The sequence below is a fragment of the Simochromis diagramma genome, unplaced genomic scaffold, assembly GCF_900408965.1.
Source record: "Simochromis diagramma unplaced genomic scaffold, fSimDia1.1 OVJJ01000123.1, whole genome shotgun sequence".
NCBI classification, from domain to species: Eukaryota; Metazoa; Chordata; class Actinopteri; order Cichliformes; family Cichlidae; genus Simochromis; species Simochromis diagramma.
In genome coordinates this window covers 3,584,409-3,601,719 of record NW_024386778.1, presented here as the reverse complement: position 1 = coordinate 3,601,719, position 17,311 = coordinate 3,584,409, and the positions used below count along the sequence as shown (strand labels likewise).

The following is a 17,311-nucleotide window of genomic DNA, read 5'->3' as shown; positions in this document are numbered from 1 at the left end:
CTGTGTCTGGATCCACTTATCATGCTCCTAAATTAATAAAGTTCAAATACAAAAAAATAAAAATCATGCCCTTTACAGGTGTTATAAAGGGGCAAACTGTCTTTTTTAGAGTGAGCATTAGGTGTAGTTGAGTTCCTGCCTCAATTAATATGACTCTACAGTAAGTATTGGAAAGCTGGAAAGATTCTCACAATGCAATATGAGAACCAACAGAAGATGTCAATACAGTGAAGTTTATGTAGAAAAAACAGCTTTCTGAGGGAGTAATGAACACACACACCCACACACACACACACAAAACAAATATTCAAAATTAAGATGGACAGTCAACAGTGATGCTTTGAAGTCATCATTTAGGTACCTGTAGTACATGTTCATGTCTGTCAGAGTTTTTAGTACACATGTTACTGCTAGTACAGGATGCACTGATAGGGTGGCTGTAGCCCAGGCAGTAGAGCAGGTCATCCACTGATTGGAAGGTTGGTGGTTTGATTCCTGGCTTCCCCCTAGTCTGCATGCCAAATATCCTTGGGCAAGATACTAACCCCATGTTGCTCTCCGATGCATCCATCGGAGTGTGACTGTGTATGAATGTTAGATAGGCACTAACAGCTTAGAAACAGTGCTTGTGTGAATGGGTGAATTAATTAGTTGTGTAAAGCGCTTTAAGTGTTCAGATAGAGTAGAAGAGTGCTATGTAAGAAACGGTCCATTTACCATAGTGGATAACCTTCTTAATATTATTCCACACAATTTATTCGATATTTACAAGTTTACAATTTATTAGATATTACATTGTATTTAAAACAGTAATATAACGTGTACTACTATTTGATTTTCTTTGTTAAATCAATTTGTTTTGTGAGGTTTTGTTGTTGTTGTTGTTTTGTAGTACAGCAATACATTTGTGTGGCACAGGTGTACTTACGGAGTTTCCAGGCTTTTTCTGCAGTGAGTTATTGAAAGAGGGGGGTCTGGAAGATAGGGAACAAAAAACAAAACACTGTAAACTGTAAATACACTGGTAGGGGAGGGAGAAAACAAGCACTTCACTTAGAAGCTGTACAAATAAAGGCAAGGTCATTTGAAGTAGTCCAATGAGCTGTTTTTATTCCTATTTATTTTCAGCCAAGCCTCAATATTAAGATTCATAATGTGGAAAATATCGTTTTGCCATTCACGATAAACGTGTCTGACCCAACACATTTACATAAAAGGCTTATAAAACTAGACTCACCAAAGGCAACATTAGCATGGCTGCTGCAGGGCTTGGAGCAGGATTTGAACGTGAGCGACAGAACAGCAGTAAAATGCAACAGAGGCTTAAAAACATCAACATAAATATAATGACTGACTGCAGCTAAGAATCTATCACTTTTAGCTTTTGATGGCTATGATGGCAGCATAAAGCAGCAGATCACGAAAAAGAGAAAAACAAGTACAGCAACAAATAATGTGTAATTCCATAAATATATTCAAATCAATGAAAAACTATTCTTTTAACAACTTAAAAGGATGTTCTAACCTTGTTTTTTTGTAAAATGCAATGTTTATATTTAGGAACACCCGTTCAACTGCTCACTCATGCAAATATCTAATTAGTCAGCCACTTGGCAAAAATGATTTGCACTTAGGCATGTAGACATGATAAATGCTAAAGTTCAAACCAAGCATCTGAATGGGGAAGAAAGCTGATTTAAGTTACTTTGAAAGTGGAATAGTTGTTGGTACCTCTACTACCATCTACTGGGATTTTCTCACAGAACCATTTCTAGGGTTTACAGAGAGTAAACACAGCATGTCTTTATCCTGTCTTCCTTCGGTCACCCCAACCGGTCATGGCAGATGGCCCCGCCCCTCCCTGAGCCTGGTTCTGCCGGAGGTTTCTTCCTGTTAAAAGGGAATTTTTTCTTCCCACTGTCGCCAAAGTGCTCATAGGGGATCGTATGATTGTTGGGTTTTTCTCTGTATGTATTATTGTAAGGTCTACCTTACCATATAAAGCGCCTTGAAGTGAGTGTTGTTGTGATTTGGCGCTGTATAAATAAAATTGAATTGAATATTCCAAAAAAGAGAAAATATCAAGTAAGAAGCAGTTCTCTGAACGAAAATGTATCATTGATGTCAGAGATCAGGGGAGAATAGCAACACTCTTTTGAGTTGATGGTAATTCAAATACCATCTTGCTACAACCAAGGTATGCAGAAGAACATCTCTGCATACTCAGTGTATCAAACCTTGAAGTGGATGGGTTATAGCAGCAGAGACCACACCAGGTGCCAGCCTTATCAGCAAAAACAGGAAACTAAGGCTACAATTTGAATAGGCTTACTAAAATTGGAAAATAGAAGATTGGAAAAACATTATCTGGTCCATGAGTGAATTTCTGCTGCAACATTCAGATGAATGGATCAGAAACAAGATGATATTGCGGGTGGAGCGCTGCTGACTTAGACTGAGAACATTGTTGGACAGTGGAAGGAATACTTTAAGGACCTCCTTAATCCCACTGGTACGTCTTCCATGGAGGAAGCAGAGTCTGGGGAGGGGAAACACTCACCTATTTCTGGGGACGAGGTCATTGAGACAGTGAAACAACTCCTTGGTGGCAGAGCCCCTGGGGTGGATGAGGTTCACCCTGAGTTCCTAAAGGCTCTGGATGTTATAGAGCTGTCTTGGTTGACATGCCTGTACAATGTTGCGTGGAGATCAGGGGCGTTACCTCTGGACTGACAGACCGGGGCGGTGGTTCCTATCTTTAAGAACGGGGACCGGAGGGTGAGAAAGTCTATGCCAGGTTGCTCCAAGTGGAGGAGTTTAAGATCAAGATCTTGGGATCTTGTTCACGAGTGATGGGAGAAGGGAGCGGGAGATCGACAGACAGATTGGTGCTGCGGCTTCAGTGTTGCGGAAGTTTTACCAGTTCATCAAGGTGAAGTGAGAGCTGAGCATAAAAGCGAAGTTCTCAATTTACTGGTCAATATACATCCCTACCCTCAACTATGGTCATGAGCTGTGGGCAGTGACTGGAAGAATGACATACAAGCGGCAGAAATGAGGTTTCTCTGAAGGGTTAGGGTTAGGGCTACTCCCTTAGAGGCAGGGTGGGGAGTTTGGCCATCCAGGAGGGGCTCAGAGTAGAGCCACTGCTCCTCCACATCGAAAGGTGGTTTGGGCATCTGACAAGGATGCCTCCTGGGTGAGGTGTTTATGGTGTCGCACCGGGAGGAGGCCCCAGGGCAGACCCAGGACATGCTGCGGGGATTATATCTCTCAGCTGGCCCGGGAACGCCTTGGTGTTTCCCCGGACAAGCTGGAGGTGGTGGGTGGGGAGGGGGAGGTCTGGGCTCCCCCCGTGCTCTCTGCTTAGGCTGCTCCCCCCCGCCACCCTGCCACGGATAAGCGGAAGATGGATGGATGCTTTCTGACTTTCAGAATCTATAATTATTAAAATTTTTAATTGTATGTTGTTGTTGTCTTTAGTTTTTAACAAATAACATATGTTTTAATATACATAAAACATGCACCAACATAGTCACCACCATTAAATCTTAGCTCCTTAAATCACTTTTGTTTATGTTTGATTAGTTAAGAGCATAAACATGTAGCAAAAAGGAGTGTGAAGAAATTAGAAATAAAACAATACTAGAAAGAAAACAAGCGAGATGGGAAAATAAAATCAAAGAATAAGAAGTACTATCCAGAATGTTTATGCATGATGATACAATGGTTGCTGCAGAACCTCCACAAGTTAAGCAGCTGACATGTTTCAGGTTTTTAGGATTGGCTTAGTGAATGTGGGAAGTTAAATATATATATTAAATATAACAAGTTTCCCCTCACCTCTTTTCCTCTTGAGTTTTCTCCGCCGCTGCTTGTTGACAAAGCAGGCAGCCATGGTACTGAAAAGGACAGCTGCTGCCAAGAAGCAGATGGTGGCCACAATACCAGCCACCACAGGCCGTGCCAGTCCACGCTCCTCCACCAACTCTGGAGGAGGAAAGAAATCTGAGGGGGAAGAGAGAGGGAGACAAAAGCACAATGAAGTCGAACAGCAAATTCATGACAGAAACAGAGCCCTATACTCCGGGTATGCAGACCGTGAGGAAACATCACAGCAGAGGAACATATGCCAATTTTTGTTTGCACACTGAACTTTTGACATGGCCATCCTTTATATTAATGCTATACTCAGCATTCAATTTGTGGCTCCAAAACAGAGACTGATATTTACTATGAGATATACCACACAGATGTGAGTTTACTGGTAAAGAGCACATTGTCCCTGCTCTTTGATTAAAACTAAACCAGGACTTTCTGCTGTTTTCTGGCAGCTTCATCTGCAAAATTAGAGCTGCAGAGTTCACTCGTTTCTGTGTTCCTGTAGAAGAGCCTCCAAAAACATTCTGTCCTGTCCAATAAAATTCAAATATATTCAAGCTGACCTTTACTGCTGCATATGTCTTCTGCAGGGTGCATGTCACAATGACTAAGCAGAATGCTAACTTTTCCTCCTATTCAGAACTACATAGAAGGTAATGTAATTCATGCACTGTTTTGATTGATTGCTACCTTTTTAATGTGGTTAGACTGGCTTAGACAAAAAAGAAAATCTTGTGTCTGATGAAACTCAATTAGCTTAGTGTCTGCTGAACAGGGTACAGGGTCAAAAAAATGTATAAATAAATTTTGTTAGTATGAAACGTGTGATTGACTTTTACACAGTAATCAGTAATTGGTTTACATTAGTGCTCCTTACATTTCCGAAGTTCCCTAAATCATCTCTGAGTGGGAAGTAGATGAGAAACTCCATCACATATGTTGTTATCCCTTGTGTGTTTTTTGTAACCAAAAACTGTAATTCTATAAATGTTTCATGTGTTCAGAGCCAGAGGGCAGAGGAAGATCAAATGCAGAGTTTGAAAAAACACAAAATGTTAATAAAAACTTCAGGCAGGAAGTAAAAGTTTGACAGTGAGTTCATGAAATGTGGACAAGAAGACTAGTTTATATTTATTACTAACATTGAAGAATGTTACTTGCCAGAATTAAGTTGAAGAGGAAAGAAGGAAGAAATGGTTACAAATATTTAAACTCTACAGTATAAGAAACATTCTCAGGTAAAGAAGGTGGTTGCTGCTGTCTCTCACACTGTGCCTTACACAGACATTCATTTTACTGGCCAGCAGGGGGCAACTGCTCTGGCTGCAAAATAAGCTCGCTAGTTTCCTTTTGGTCATTTCATAAACTCTGAACTATTAGAGTAAAGAAGAGGACAAAGCAGGGTTTCTTCTAACAGTGTTTCTTAGTTAGATCCACTTGTTGGTGACATTCAGTTGCACAAGATGGGTAACCAATGGGTCACACCAAAGTAGTTATATCCACCTTTTATATGTGGAGGCTCCACCTAGCAGACCAACAAGACCTGTAAGAGTCTGTTGAAGTGCCAGACACCAAAATGAGTCAATCCATTAGACCTCTATGTTAATGTTTTACATTTTGCTGCATTATAAAGCGTTCCGCCTTCACAGTTACTGTACAGCAGATTAATTTTCTTTATAATTGACACGTGTGCCGACAGAGGCAGCTGTAGCTGATAGCTGGCCTAGGCCTCAACGCTCTACAATGCTTGTGTTGCTGGTGCTTGTCGGAAGATTTTAATTGAATTACCTGACAAATCATATGTCCTGCTGTATAATAGAGTCCATCTAAGAAGCTTGTGCTTTTGTTTGTGTGAGCAAAAACTCTGTTATAATAATACTAATTAATATTTAACTGTAATTAAAATAATGGCATTACTATAATTAAAAGCCAGCCAATGCAACAAAGAGGACAATGTTTCTGCTGTGCAGCTATGATGTCTGGTTGTGGATTTACAAATTTCTACAACTGTCCTCAGTTGAAGGAGTTGGTTCAGTTATCTCTCAGTGAAACCAGGAGGTACAATGGGTCAGCTTCTGTTATGAACTTGTGAGAGTAGTTTATGTGCTACAGATGATGTATGATTAGCGAAATACAAAGTATTAATGCAGGAACACCCGATCAGTGAATCACTGCTCAACTATCCAAATCACCTTTGTCATGTTTGAAAGGACAGAGTGTATCCACATCACGTTGGACAAAATTTAAGGAAAACAGTCAAATAAATTCCATATCAACAGAGAAATGAGCAGAAGCATTTGATCATCGTACAGCGTGGTTCCCAGTTTTACCAGAGGGGGGAAGCAGAGTACTTCCAAAAACAAGTGAAAATCTGGTCTACAAATGTTACCGGCAGCTGTTCCTACTAAACGGAGTGTACTCAGTGACCTCTGTAGAGGAGTGCCATCATATATGAATAGTTTAATTTCAGACCCCAAACACAGTCTTTTTTTTTTTTTTTTTTTTTACAGCCAAACAAAGCTGGCTTTTTTTAAAATCAGGAAGCCACCCAGTACAATCAGTGGAGAAGCAGACAGGAAGATGATGTCATCCTCCTCAGGATGCTACAAAGGAGTGTCCATGTTAAAGCGAGCTTAAAATGAATAGTGCTGAGTGGGTAAAATGTAAAGTTGGTGTTGCTGAGTGTGCAATACATCTACCACCCCTCTTCAGCTCAGAGATGTTAGGCTAGCCTGAGGTTAAATATGCAGTTTGCAGCTAGTTGTTGGGTTGCAACTCACTGAGCAGCTTTATCTATCATTCTTCTTCTCTAAGCTTCATTATTCTTCTATACATACTGGATAATGTAGGGTTCTTACACATAATAGCTCTATATACATATTCACATTTCATCTGTTAGTCATGGCCACAAATGAAATTCTAACATTTTAAATGATCTAATGCCTCACCTGTGCTGGACACTCCAACTACGTTACTAGGCTCGCTGATCATGTCATCCATGATGGCCATGACGCGGAACTCATACCACGCCTCCTGAGACAAGAAAGAGATTATGTTATCAGAAATGTTCAGTAAGCCTGAACCTGTAAAATTCCACTGGCATCTCCAAAGACCACCAAGCTACAACAGTCCAAGGCTTTGGAAACTTTGGAAATAGAACTCAGATGAACAAAACTCCAATATACTGTCATTATTTATTTAACAAAATCCACCTTTAGCAGGATACTTGAAGTAATTGCTTTCCGTATGATTTCATCAGAGGAATTTTGACCTACTCTTCTTTAATGTTTCTTCATTTGTACTGGACATTCCATTCAATTCATCCATCCATCCATTATCTTCCACTTATCCAAAGCTGGCTATGTTGCCACACAGGAGCAGCAGCTCTACTCCGAGATCCCTCTGGATGTCGGAGCTGCTTTCCCAAATCTCTAAGCCTGAGCCTGGTCACGCTACAGAACAAACTCAAACTTTTAGTCATTTACCCAGACTTCATGACCATTAAGTTATATAACCAATGTGAGAGCTGTGTCTGGATCCGTGTCACAAATTCAAGCACATTTTCATTGGGTGTTGGAATCTTTCAGGGTTCCCCCTCGTCTCCAATCCTGTTCTTGATTCATGGACAGGATCCCAAGATAGCCTCGGTGAGGAGGCTGTCCGCTTTCAGAGCTATAGAATAGGATCTCTGCTTTTTGCAGATGATGTAGTTCTGTTGACTTCATCAGATTCATTCAGATTTTCTGTTTTCAAATTTAAAATTGACTAAGATTAAGACTTGAGACTACAAGAAGGGCCTATTATGTAAAAGTATCAGGCAACAAATCAGAAGAGTGTCTATTAGATCTCATCCCTTCAAGACTGCTCCAAGAAGTCCTACCATTAATCAATGATTCAATCCTAAATGTGATCAGTCTATATCTATTAATCGTTTTAGGTACCACAGACCTTTAAGGTGGGAGTAGTTAAATCATTACTTTAAACGTCATCACTTGACCCAGCTATCTTAGCTTATTACAGGCCAATGTTTGTTTTGGTAAATGAACTGGTTGTAATAGAGCACTTTTTAATTCTGCCTGTGTACTCAAAGCACTTGTACTCAAAAAACTTGCGTCATTCACCTTTTTTCTATACGTTAGTGCTTTCAATTTAAGATTCACAGATGACAAATACCAAGAAGCCAGATAACAAACACCAGACAGAAAGAATGACTGAATGACCCCTAATTTTCTGCTTCTAAATTCAGTTGAAACTGAGGTTAATGTACTCAGTCCTAAACATTTTAGAAACATGGTGTCTAACCACTGTGGATGGCATTACCTTGGCCTCCAGTAACAACGTGAGAAATTATGGAGTTGTTTCCTTAACCAGGATATGTTCTTCAGTGTGCATATTAAACAAATATGTGGGACTGCCTTCTTTGCAATGCTTATTGCATTTGCACAATATTTTTAAAATTAGAAACATCCTGTTTCAGATTAACGCTGAAAAACTAGTTACTGTTTTTATTACTTCTAAGCTGGACTATTGTAATTCCTTATTATCAGGATGTCCTAAAAACCTCTTGCAAAGCTTTCAGTTGATCCAAAATACAGCAACACCCAGCTCCCAGTTTGGATTCGGGAGACACGGACTCTTCTCTACTTTCAAGGTTAGGCTTAAAACTTTGCGTTTTGACAAAGCATATAGTTAGGGCTGAATCAGGTGTTTATGCACCACTTTGGATTTAATCATTAGTTACTATTAAACTCGGGCTCTCTTCCACAGCATGTCTTTTATCCTGTCTTCCTCCCCTCACCTTGCATCAGATTGCTACCTCTCCCCTGAGCCTGTTAGGATGGACAGTGGGCAACAGTAGGAATGAAAAACTCTCCTTTAACAGGAAGAAACCCCCGGCAGAGCCTTTCTGCCACATCTTTCACCATTCTGTGGCAGAGAGGCTTATGTACTGAGGAAAGTCTGTCATTTTAAACTAAAGACTTTCTGGTTTGTTCACATGATCTTTAGTAAACTGCACCTATGTTCTTTTTATTAAATTCTCCTTGTCATACACATCACTGTTGTTCAGAGTACTCCTGAAACTGTACTCATGAACATTAATATTTGCTCTCTGTGAGACCCCAAGTTGCTTCCCATGTATCCTGGGTTCCTCTGTGACTTTGGCTACGTTCACACTGCAGGTCTTGATGCTCAATTCCGACTTTTTGATCAAATCCGATTTTTTTGTCTGGTTGGTCACACTACAAATAAAATGTGACAGCAAATGCGCTCTAGTGTGAACCCTCAAAGCGGCCCGCATGCGCAAAAGAAGACGTCACACGCAACGCGCTCTGTTTAGACCTAGTATTGTTTGACTGATGGCCCCATAAAGACTTGTTTCAGTGTTTCCGTTTCCCAATTTTGATTGAAGTTGTAAAGTTATTTTGTTATTTACATATGGCCTAATAATTATCCTTATTGCTGTTTTAGAGAGGAGCGGTGCTTCAAAGGATAGTTACAGATTTCTGTCAGAATCTGCAGATTATACAGTACAAATAAAATGTTCATGTTTCTCCAACGTTATCTTCCCAACAGTTTCACTGACATCTACACTGGATGGCCAGGAAGCGTTCACGATGTCTTCTCTGGCGCTTCTCCGGCGCTGATAATTGCCGTCTGTCTTGTGTCAGTGACGTAAAAGACGGATTTAATGCGACATGACCGTTCAAACAGCAGTCGCTTTCTAAAGCATCGGATATGTATCGGATTCAGTACCACATACGAAAGTGACCCAGATCGGATTTAAAAATATCGGATTTGTGCCGTTCACACTGTCATACCATGATCGGATATGGGTCGAAGCGCTTTCACCTGCAGTGTGAACGTAGCCTTTGTAGTCTTTTATGGGCTACTGGAGCATTGGTGAACTACTGCTGAATAGTGGTTCCTTAACCTATATTTTGCGCTCAGAATAATTGCTGTAAGCAATTGGCATCGGAGAGAAAAGAATGTAGTTAAAGGGACAGATTTTTTTCTTCTGAATCAGCATTATCAGAACATATGCCTTTTAATTTGTTGTAGGAGACCATATCCACCAACTCGAAGAAGTAACTAATGCATGCTACAACAAACCTTCTTTCAACCCTTCTTTTTGTCCTCTTGCTATTCTCAAAACGTCACACAGGGATTTAAAAAGCTCTTCCTTAGATATAAGAGGCATAAAGTTTCACATCATATTTCACACCAACAAAAATGTACATGATATTCATCAAATACTCACCTGAATCAGATTCAGATTTCTCATTGTTTTTCATGTTTCAGGACTACAGACAGCATGCAATATTTTCCCAAAATTGTTGATGTTAGAGAAATTAGTAAAACACATAGAAAAAAAATTGTGAAAACATAAAAGCTCTAACCATGTAAGTGGAATAAATGTAGGCTACCAGTCAGAATTCAGTGTTGCTACAACATATGAATATATCTATATAAGTTTCAGATATCAACAAATTATAATATCAAACAATGGTATGAAGTTGGAGTGGCCTAGTCCAAGTCTGGATTTTTGAGATGCTGGAAATGCTTTCGCATGACCTCAGCAGACCATTCATGTGGCTGAATTAAAACATTTTGAAAAGACGAGTGTGTCAAAGAAAGAAAGAGGAAGCCACAAAGGGAGCAAACAGCTTTTCTATGAAACACACGCTGACCCATGTGACTTTTCTGGGCAGGTTAGACCTTTGATTTTGTAATAACTGAAACTTTTATTCTCTGACTGAAAACGTCTGCTGAATCTGTGCTGCAAAACCCATGTGAAAATCCCACTCTAGCGGACAAAAACACTGCCTTTTATACAGGGAGTGCAGAATTATTAGGCAAATGAGTATTTTGTCCACATCATCCTCTTCATGCATGTTGTCTTACTCCAAGCTGTATAGGCTCGAAAGCCTACTACCAATTAAGCATATTAGGTGATGTGCATCTCTGTAATGAGAAGGGGTGTGGTCTAATGACATCAACACCCTATATCAGGTGTGCATAATTATTAGGCAACTTCCTTTCCTTTGGCAAAATGGGTCAAAAGAAGGACTTGACAGGCTCAGAAAAGTCAAAAATAGTGAGATATCTTGCAGAGGGATGCAGCAGTCTCAAAATTGCAAAGCTTCTGAAGCGTGATCATCGAACAATCAAGCGTTTCATTCAAAATAGTCAACAGGGTCGCAAGAAGCGTGTGGAAAAACCAAGGCGCAAAATAACTGCCCATGAACTGAGAAAAGTCAAGCGTGCAGCTGCCAAGATGCCACTTGCCACCAGTTTGGCCATATTTCAGAGCTGCAACATCACTGGAGTGCCCAAAAGCACAAGGTGTGCAATACTCAGAGACATGGCCAAGGTAAGAAAGGCTGAAAGACGACCACCACTGAACAAGACACACAAGCTGAAACTGTCAAGACTGGGCCAAGAAATATCTCAAGACTGGTTTTTCTAAGGTTTTATGGACTGATGAAATGAGAGTGAGTCTTGATGGGCCAGATGGATGGGCCCGTGGCTGGATTGGTAAAGGGCAGAGAGCTCCAGTCCGACTCAGACGCCAGCAAGGTGGAGGTGGAGTACTGGTTTGGGCTGGTATCATCAAAGATGAGCTTGTGGGGCCTTTTCGGGTTGAGGATGGAGTCAAGCTCAACTCCCAGTCCTACTGCCAGTTTCTGGAAGACACCTTCTTCAAGCAGTGGTACAGGAAGAAGTCTGCATCCTTCAAGAAAAACATGATTTTCATGCAGGACAATGCTCCATCACACGCGTCCAAGTACTCCACAGCGTGGCTGGCAAGAAAGGGTATAAAAGAAGAAAAACTAATGACATGGCCTCCTTGTTCACCTGATCTGAACCCCATTGAGAACCTGTGGTCCATCATCAAATGTGAGATTTACAAGGAGGGAAAACAGTACACCTCTCTGAACAGTGTCTGGGAGGCTGTGGTTGCTGCTGCACGCAATGTTGATGGTGAACAGATCAAAACACCATCCATGGATGGCAGGCTTTTGAGTGTCCTTGCAAAGAAAGGTGGCTATATTGGTCGCTGATTTGTTTTTGTTTTGTTTTTGAATGTCAGAAATGTATATTTGTGAATGTGGAGATGTTATATTGGTGTCACTGGTAAAAATAAATAATTGAAATGGGTATATATTTGTTTTTTGTTAAGTTGCCTAATAATTATGCACAGTAATAGTCACCTGCACACACAGATATCCCCCTAAAATAGCTAAAACTAAAAACAAAGTAAAAACTACTTCCAAAAACATTCAGCTTTGATATTAATGAGTTTTTTGGGTTCATTGAGAACATGGTTGTTGTTCAGTAATAAAATTATTCCTCAAAAATACAACTTGCCTAATAATTCTGCACTCCCTGTATGGACGCAAACGCGCGTTGCAACTTCTTATCTGGTGCGCGTCTTTTATTTTGACAGCGAATGCGCACATGCGGACCACTTATGTGCACCCGTGTAAATAACATAATGTTCTGCTGGGTGTGTTGTTGGTTTTCCCTCGATTTCTGAGTCGACAAGCGCCTTTGTTACTGGGACCAGTCATTTTAGAATCCACGAGAAATGCAAGAATTGCATTATTGCTCAGTCTGCAATATCTTGCCCAGAAAAAAACACCAATTGCAAATAACATACTAAAAATAAACCTGAAAATCAGTTTAGAACAGCGTACTATGTTGCAAAGACTGAACTACCACTGGCACAATTTAGCAGTCTTTGCAAACTTCAAAAAGCAAATGGCCTCGATCTTGGTTCCACTTGTCTCTTACCCGTGACTTCAGTGGAAATTTCAAATTCAGGATCTGACACAGACTGATTCATGTTCTACACAGTTATTACAAGTTCATAGAAATTTCTGTTCAATTAGAACCAAGTATTTGAGTTGATGATTGTAATTTTTATACAATGTTGTAATTTGTTTTTCAACAATTTTTTGATTAATGTTTTGTTTCTGTTACAATATTATACTTGTACAATATTGTAACAGAAACAAAACAGGAAACAAATCATCAATCAAAAAATTGCTCTCTTTTTTATTCGGGCTACTTACATTTATTTTGGGCTACCAAAAACTGAGGAGTCCCTGCCTGAAGGGCTACCAGGGATTTTGAAATTTTGCAAGCTCTGACTTCTCTAAAAATCAGCTACAACATTACACCAGCCCATCCAATCATGTGCACAGACGCACTGCACAGTGTTTATTAACCATTTACAAAGTTTCATCAAGATCAGCTGCAGTGTTCTAACAGCCGTCTAGTTAATTATTTACAAGCCAGTTATTAGCACATAAATATGCAGTGCACTGAGTTGTCAGCTCAGTTGTGAAAACAGATTGAGGATTTAGTTGCGGTGCAGCAAATGTCCACTTTAAAACATACACACATATGTGAGGAACCAAAGAGAGCTTCCATTCTGGTCCCATGACCTAAAAAATGCAGTGAATTTCCAACAGAAAAGTTACACAAGCTAGGTGTGATGTGTGCATCTGTGAGACTGAGAGCTGGAGAGAAGAGTATGTGTGGGTGTTTGCTGTGCAATGGAAGTAGAGATAAAAGCATCTGCATGGCGCTGGAAGTGGTGGTTAGATTAAAGAAAGACGTTTGAAAGTGTCGTGGCAGGAGTATTAGCAGACAGGCGGAAGAGTTGAAATGCTGCGAAAAAAGCAACATCCATCAACAGTGATATACCATTTGTTATAATGTCTCTAGGAAATGTACTGTGTTCTATTAAAAAGCACAAATTAATAAATTATAATGACACAACGCATTCCATTCTTATTATTTTCATGCTCATGCATGACCCTTACATACCCACATAGGTAGAAGCATGTGCGTGTGTGTGCGTGTGTGTGTGTTTGTGTGTGCCAAATGAACTAAGGAAAAAGACAATTTATGTTTACCCCACAGTAAAACTTGCACAGACAGATAGCGAGCCAAGTCAGCTGTGCATACCTGTGTTGTTACTATGACAACCAAACTGGCTACGACAGGGGATCTTCAGAAGCCACCCTGGCAACATAGGCCTATAGCAACCTAACTAAGGGATGGTTCAGGATTACTTGATCCAGTCCTAACTATGAGCTTTGTCAAAAAGGAAAGTGTGAAGCCTAGTCTGAGAAGGCTACTGTCTCACCACCCTGTTGCTGGGCATTGTGGGAAAAAATTCTATTACAGTTATTTTTTTTCATTGTATTCAATGTGTTTCTCAGCTCTGTCAAGCTTAAAGGGCCCTTTTTACTCCTTCATGATGATATAAGGTATTTAAAAAAATTAACATAGGTATAAATAATAAAAAAAAAATCTTAGTTCTGACTAGACAAAAGCTTCAAATATCATAGAAGAACAAAAGCAAAATGGAAACCTAAATAACAGACATAAATAGAAAATAATGTCTCAAAAAATATAATAGAATTTTTTTTTTGTTGAGATTCAATTATTTAGTCATAATTTAGGTATTTCAATTCTTTTATTTTTAGCATAGTTTGATCATAAGATTATAAGATTATATTAGACTAATACAGATATTATTATATTATTATATTATATTATATTATTAGCTGGTACTAGTTGCTCCGCATGGTTTACAAAGCATCTTATTTACCTTAACATCGAAGGTGAAATGTCTCCACATGTCTACTCTTCTCTTCCTCTCAAGCGTTAATGTTTTGTTTGTTTTTTATGTGAAACAGGGAGCATGGGAGCCAGCTGAAAGTCCTCTCCCGCCCTGTTTCTCAGCAGCAGATCAAACCTTACTGTACGAGGAGACTACTTCTGATTGGATCACTTGCAAGCTTGTTCCACCTTTCTCCACAGTTAATTACTTGTGATTGGATCTTGTCCACCGGTCCGTTGTGGTGAAGAGGGAGCTGAGTGTAAAAGCGAAGCTCTCAATTTACCAGTCGATCTACGTCCCTACCCTCACCTATGGCCACGAGCTGTGGGTAGTGACCGAAAGAACGAGATCGCGGATACAAGCGGCGGAAATGAGCTTCCTCCGAAGGGTGGCTGGCCTCTCCCTTAGAGATAGGATGAGAAGTTCGGCCATCCAGGAGGGGCTCAGAGTAGAGCCGCTGCTGCTCCACATCGAAAGGAGCCAGCTGAGGTGGTTCGGGCATCTGACAAGGATGCCTCCTGGGCGCCTCCTAGGTGAGGTGTTCCGGGCATGTCCCACCGGGAGGAGGCCCCGGGGCAGACCCAGGACACGCTGGAGAGATTATATCTCTCGGCTGGCCTGGGAACGCCTTGGTGTTCCCCCAGATAAGCTGGAGGAGGTGGCTGGGGAGAGGGAGGTCTGGGCCTCTCTGCTTAGGCTGCTGCCCTCGCGACCCGGCCTCAGATAAAGCGGATGAAGATGGATGGATGGATGGATGGATCTTGTCTCTTCAGAATATTTTCATCTTGTTTTTATTTGTTGATGAAAGTGTCAGTGGCTTTCATCATCATTTTTGTCCTTGTGCATTTATTTTTATTTAGTTATCGTCTTGTTTTTGTCAGCAAAACTATGATGAAAATTACTAGTCAATGAAATTGAAATAGGAGCTGGTTTCCTCAAAAGATTACATTGATATCTCATTGATATCTCAAGGCTACATCCCATTTTGCTTTTGGAAACACTAAAAATCCCAAGCTGTACCGTGAGGTCTCTGAGATATGCTGGAGAATATTTCTTTCTTGGTGGTGTTGGTGAATAACTGCTGTGCCATAAAACAAAACTTTAACCTCCTAAGACCCGAACTCTTTCATGGCATGCATTTTTAATTTCTCTTTGCAATTCTCTTTGTTCTATAGAACACTATAAAGTCACAATTGAGTAATGATGTGCAAAACTCTTTATTTGGTGTCTGAACACAGCAGCATTTTTCTTGAGCACAAAAACAAAATGAGAAAGAACAATTGTTCCCGTTTGAGCAATATGGCTCCTTTGAAAGCCATCTGAAAGAGCAAAATTTAGTACTGTGGTCAAGACAACCCAAAATGTGATGCTCCCATATGTGCACGCCAGGTCCCAGGAGGTTAAGGTCTTTAACCTTCCTCCATGTCTCAAGCAACCTCTTAGCTTGGAAAGACGTAAGTCTGGTTTTAAACTTCCATTTTGTATTCAGGCTTTTACCTGGATGAGATCTCGGGCAACCAACTCTGTCTCCCCTGCAGGAATGCTGTCGTCCAAGACCTCCCATCGCTCCCCCAGGCGAAACTCCATGACATAATGCTGGATAGGTGCTGTGTGATTGGCAGGCGGAATCCAGGTGAGCAGGACTCCCTGCTGCGTGCGATTGGCTGTGAGGCACCGTGGTGGGGAAAGCAGCACCAATGGTTCAGGGGTACTTGTAGGAAATACTGGAAGAGCATTTTAGAGTTGAAAATGTCTGTTAAAGATTCAGTTATCTTGAGCAAGTAGCAAGTGTCCATTGGCAGGATAAAAGTGAATCAGCTCCCCTTTACACACTGACACTATCACACATTTAAATCTAACTGTGACTATAGATGTAACAATAATGGTGATGCATTATATCAAAGCCACCACATACACCACATTTATAAGCATTTTATTCTGGTAGCATATATGTCAGTCACAACTTAGCATTTTTTGCTAGCACCCTTACAGCATTTTCATCTTTAAGGTATGCTAAATTTAATCCAGCCTTGCTAAACTGCTATTTGAGCGGTTGCACTGCATACATTACAGAGGAATTTTGACTCAGATTATCTTTTAGCATTAATGTAAATTCATACATTTTGTTTTTATTGTATTTTAAGTCAATCTGGGTTAAAAGTAACTTTTGTTGGACCACCACCTAATTTTTTGACTTGAATTTATGAAGTGGTTAATCGTGAAAAAGAAAGAACTAAACTGGACTGGTAGTTATACAGCACTTTTCTATTCAATTGTCTATTTATCTATACCTACTTTAACCACCCACACTCCAGCAGATGACCAGGGGGTAATACGGTTCAGTATACTGCTCAAGGATACTTTGAATCCTGGAGTGCAGGAGCCGGGGATCAATTCACTTTCAACTGGAAGACCTACTAGGCGACCTACTACCTGATCCACACCTGCACTAATAACAGTTCACTCTGTTCATTTAACAAAACTTTTAAAGACACAAAACTAGCAAGTTAGCAAACATCTGATTGTGGAACATTTGGCAAATCTAACAGACTATTTCTTTTTCATAGATCATAATCTTTGAAATTTTGTGTTTATTATCTCTCTTAATTTGAGTGCCTCGTATGCTCATATGATCAGGTGAAAAATAAAGTAAAGGCTTTACATCCGATCAAATGAATGTTATTTAGAATTGTAGCTTACATATGAAAATGTAACCAGCATTTGTAAACATTTTGACCTACCAATTTATTCGTTAAAATATTTACACCCATTCTTTCAAACTCGTTCACT

At 40.2% G+C, this 17,311-nt stretch overlaps 1 protein-coding gene across 4 annotated transcripts in view; it reads right to left on the bottom strand.

The window, feature by feature from the left end:
• LOC120721729 (protein turtle homolog B-like) overlaps positions 1-17,311 on the bottom strand; it is a 155,154-nt gene that overhangs the window by 29,750 nt on the left and 108,093 nt on the right. For all 4 annotated transcript variants that reach the window (XM_040012240.1, XM_040012247.1, XM_040012255.1 and 1 more), the window contains 4 exons: positions 16,019-16,245; positions 6,831-6,915; positions 3,844-4,008; positions 929-974 (listed from right to left, as the gene is read on the bottom strand). In XM_040012240.1, the coding sequence (XP_039868174.1) occupies positions 929-974; positions 3,844-4,008; positions 6,831-6,915; positions 16,019-16,245 (523 nt within the window). The remainder of the gene's footprint in view (positions 1-928; positions 975-3,843; positions 4,009-6,830; positions 6,916-16,018; positions 16,246-17,311) is intronic.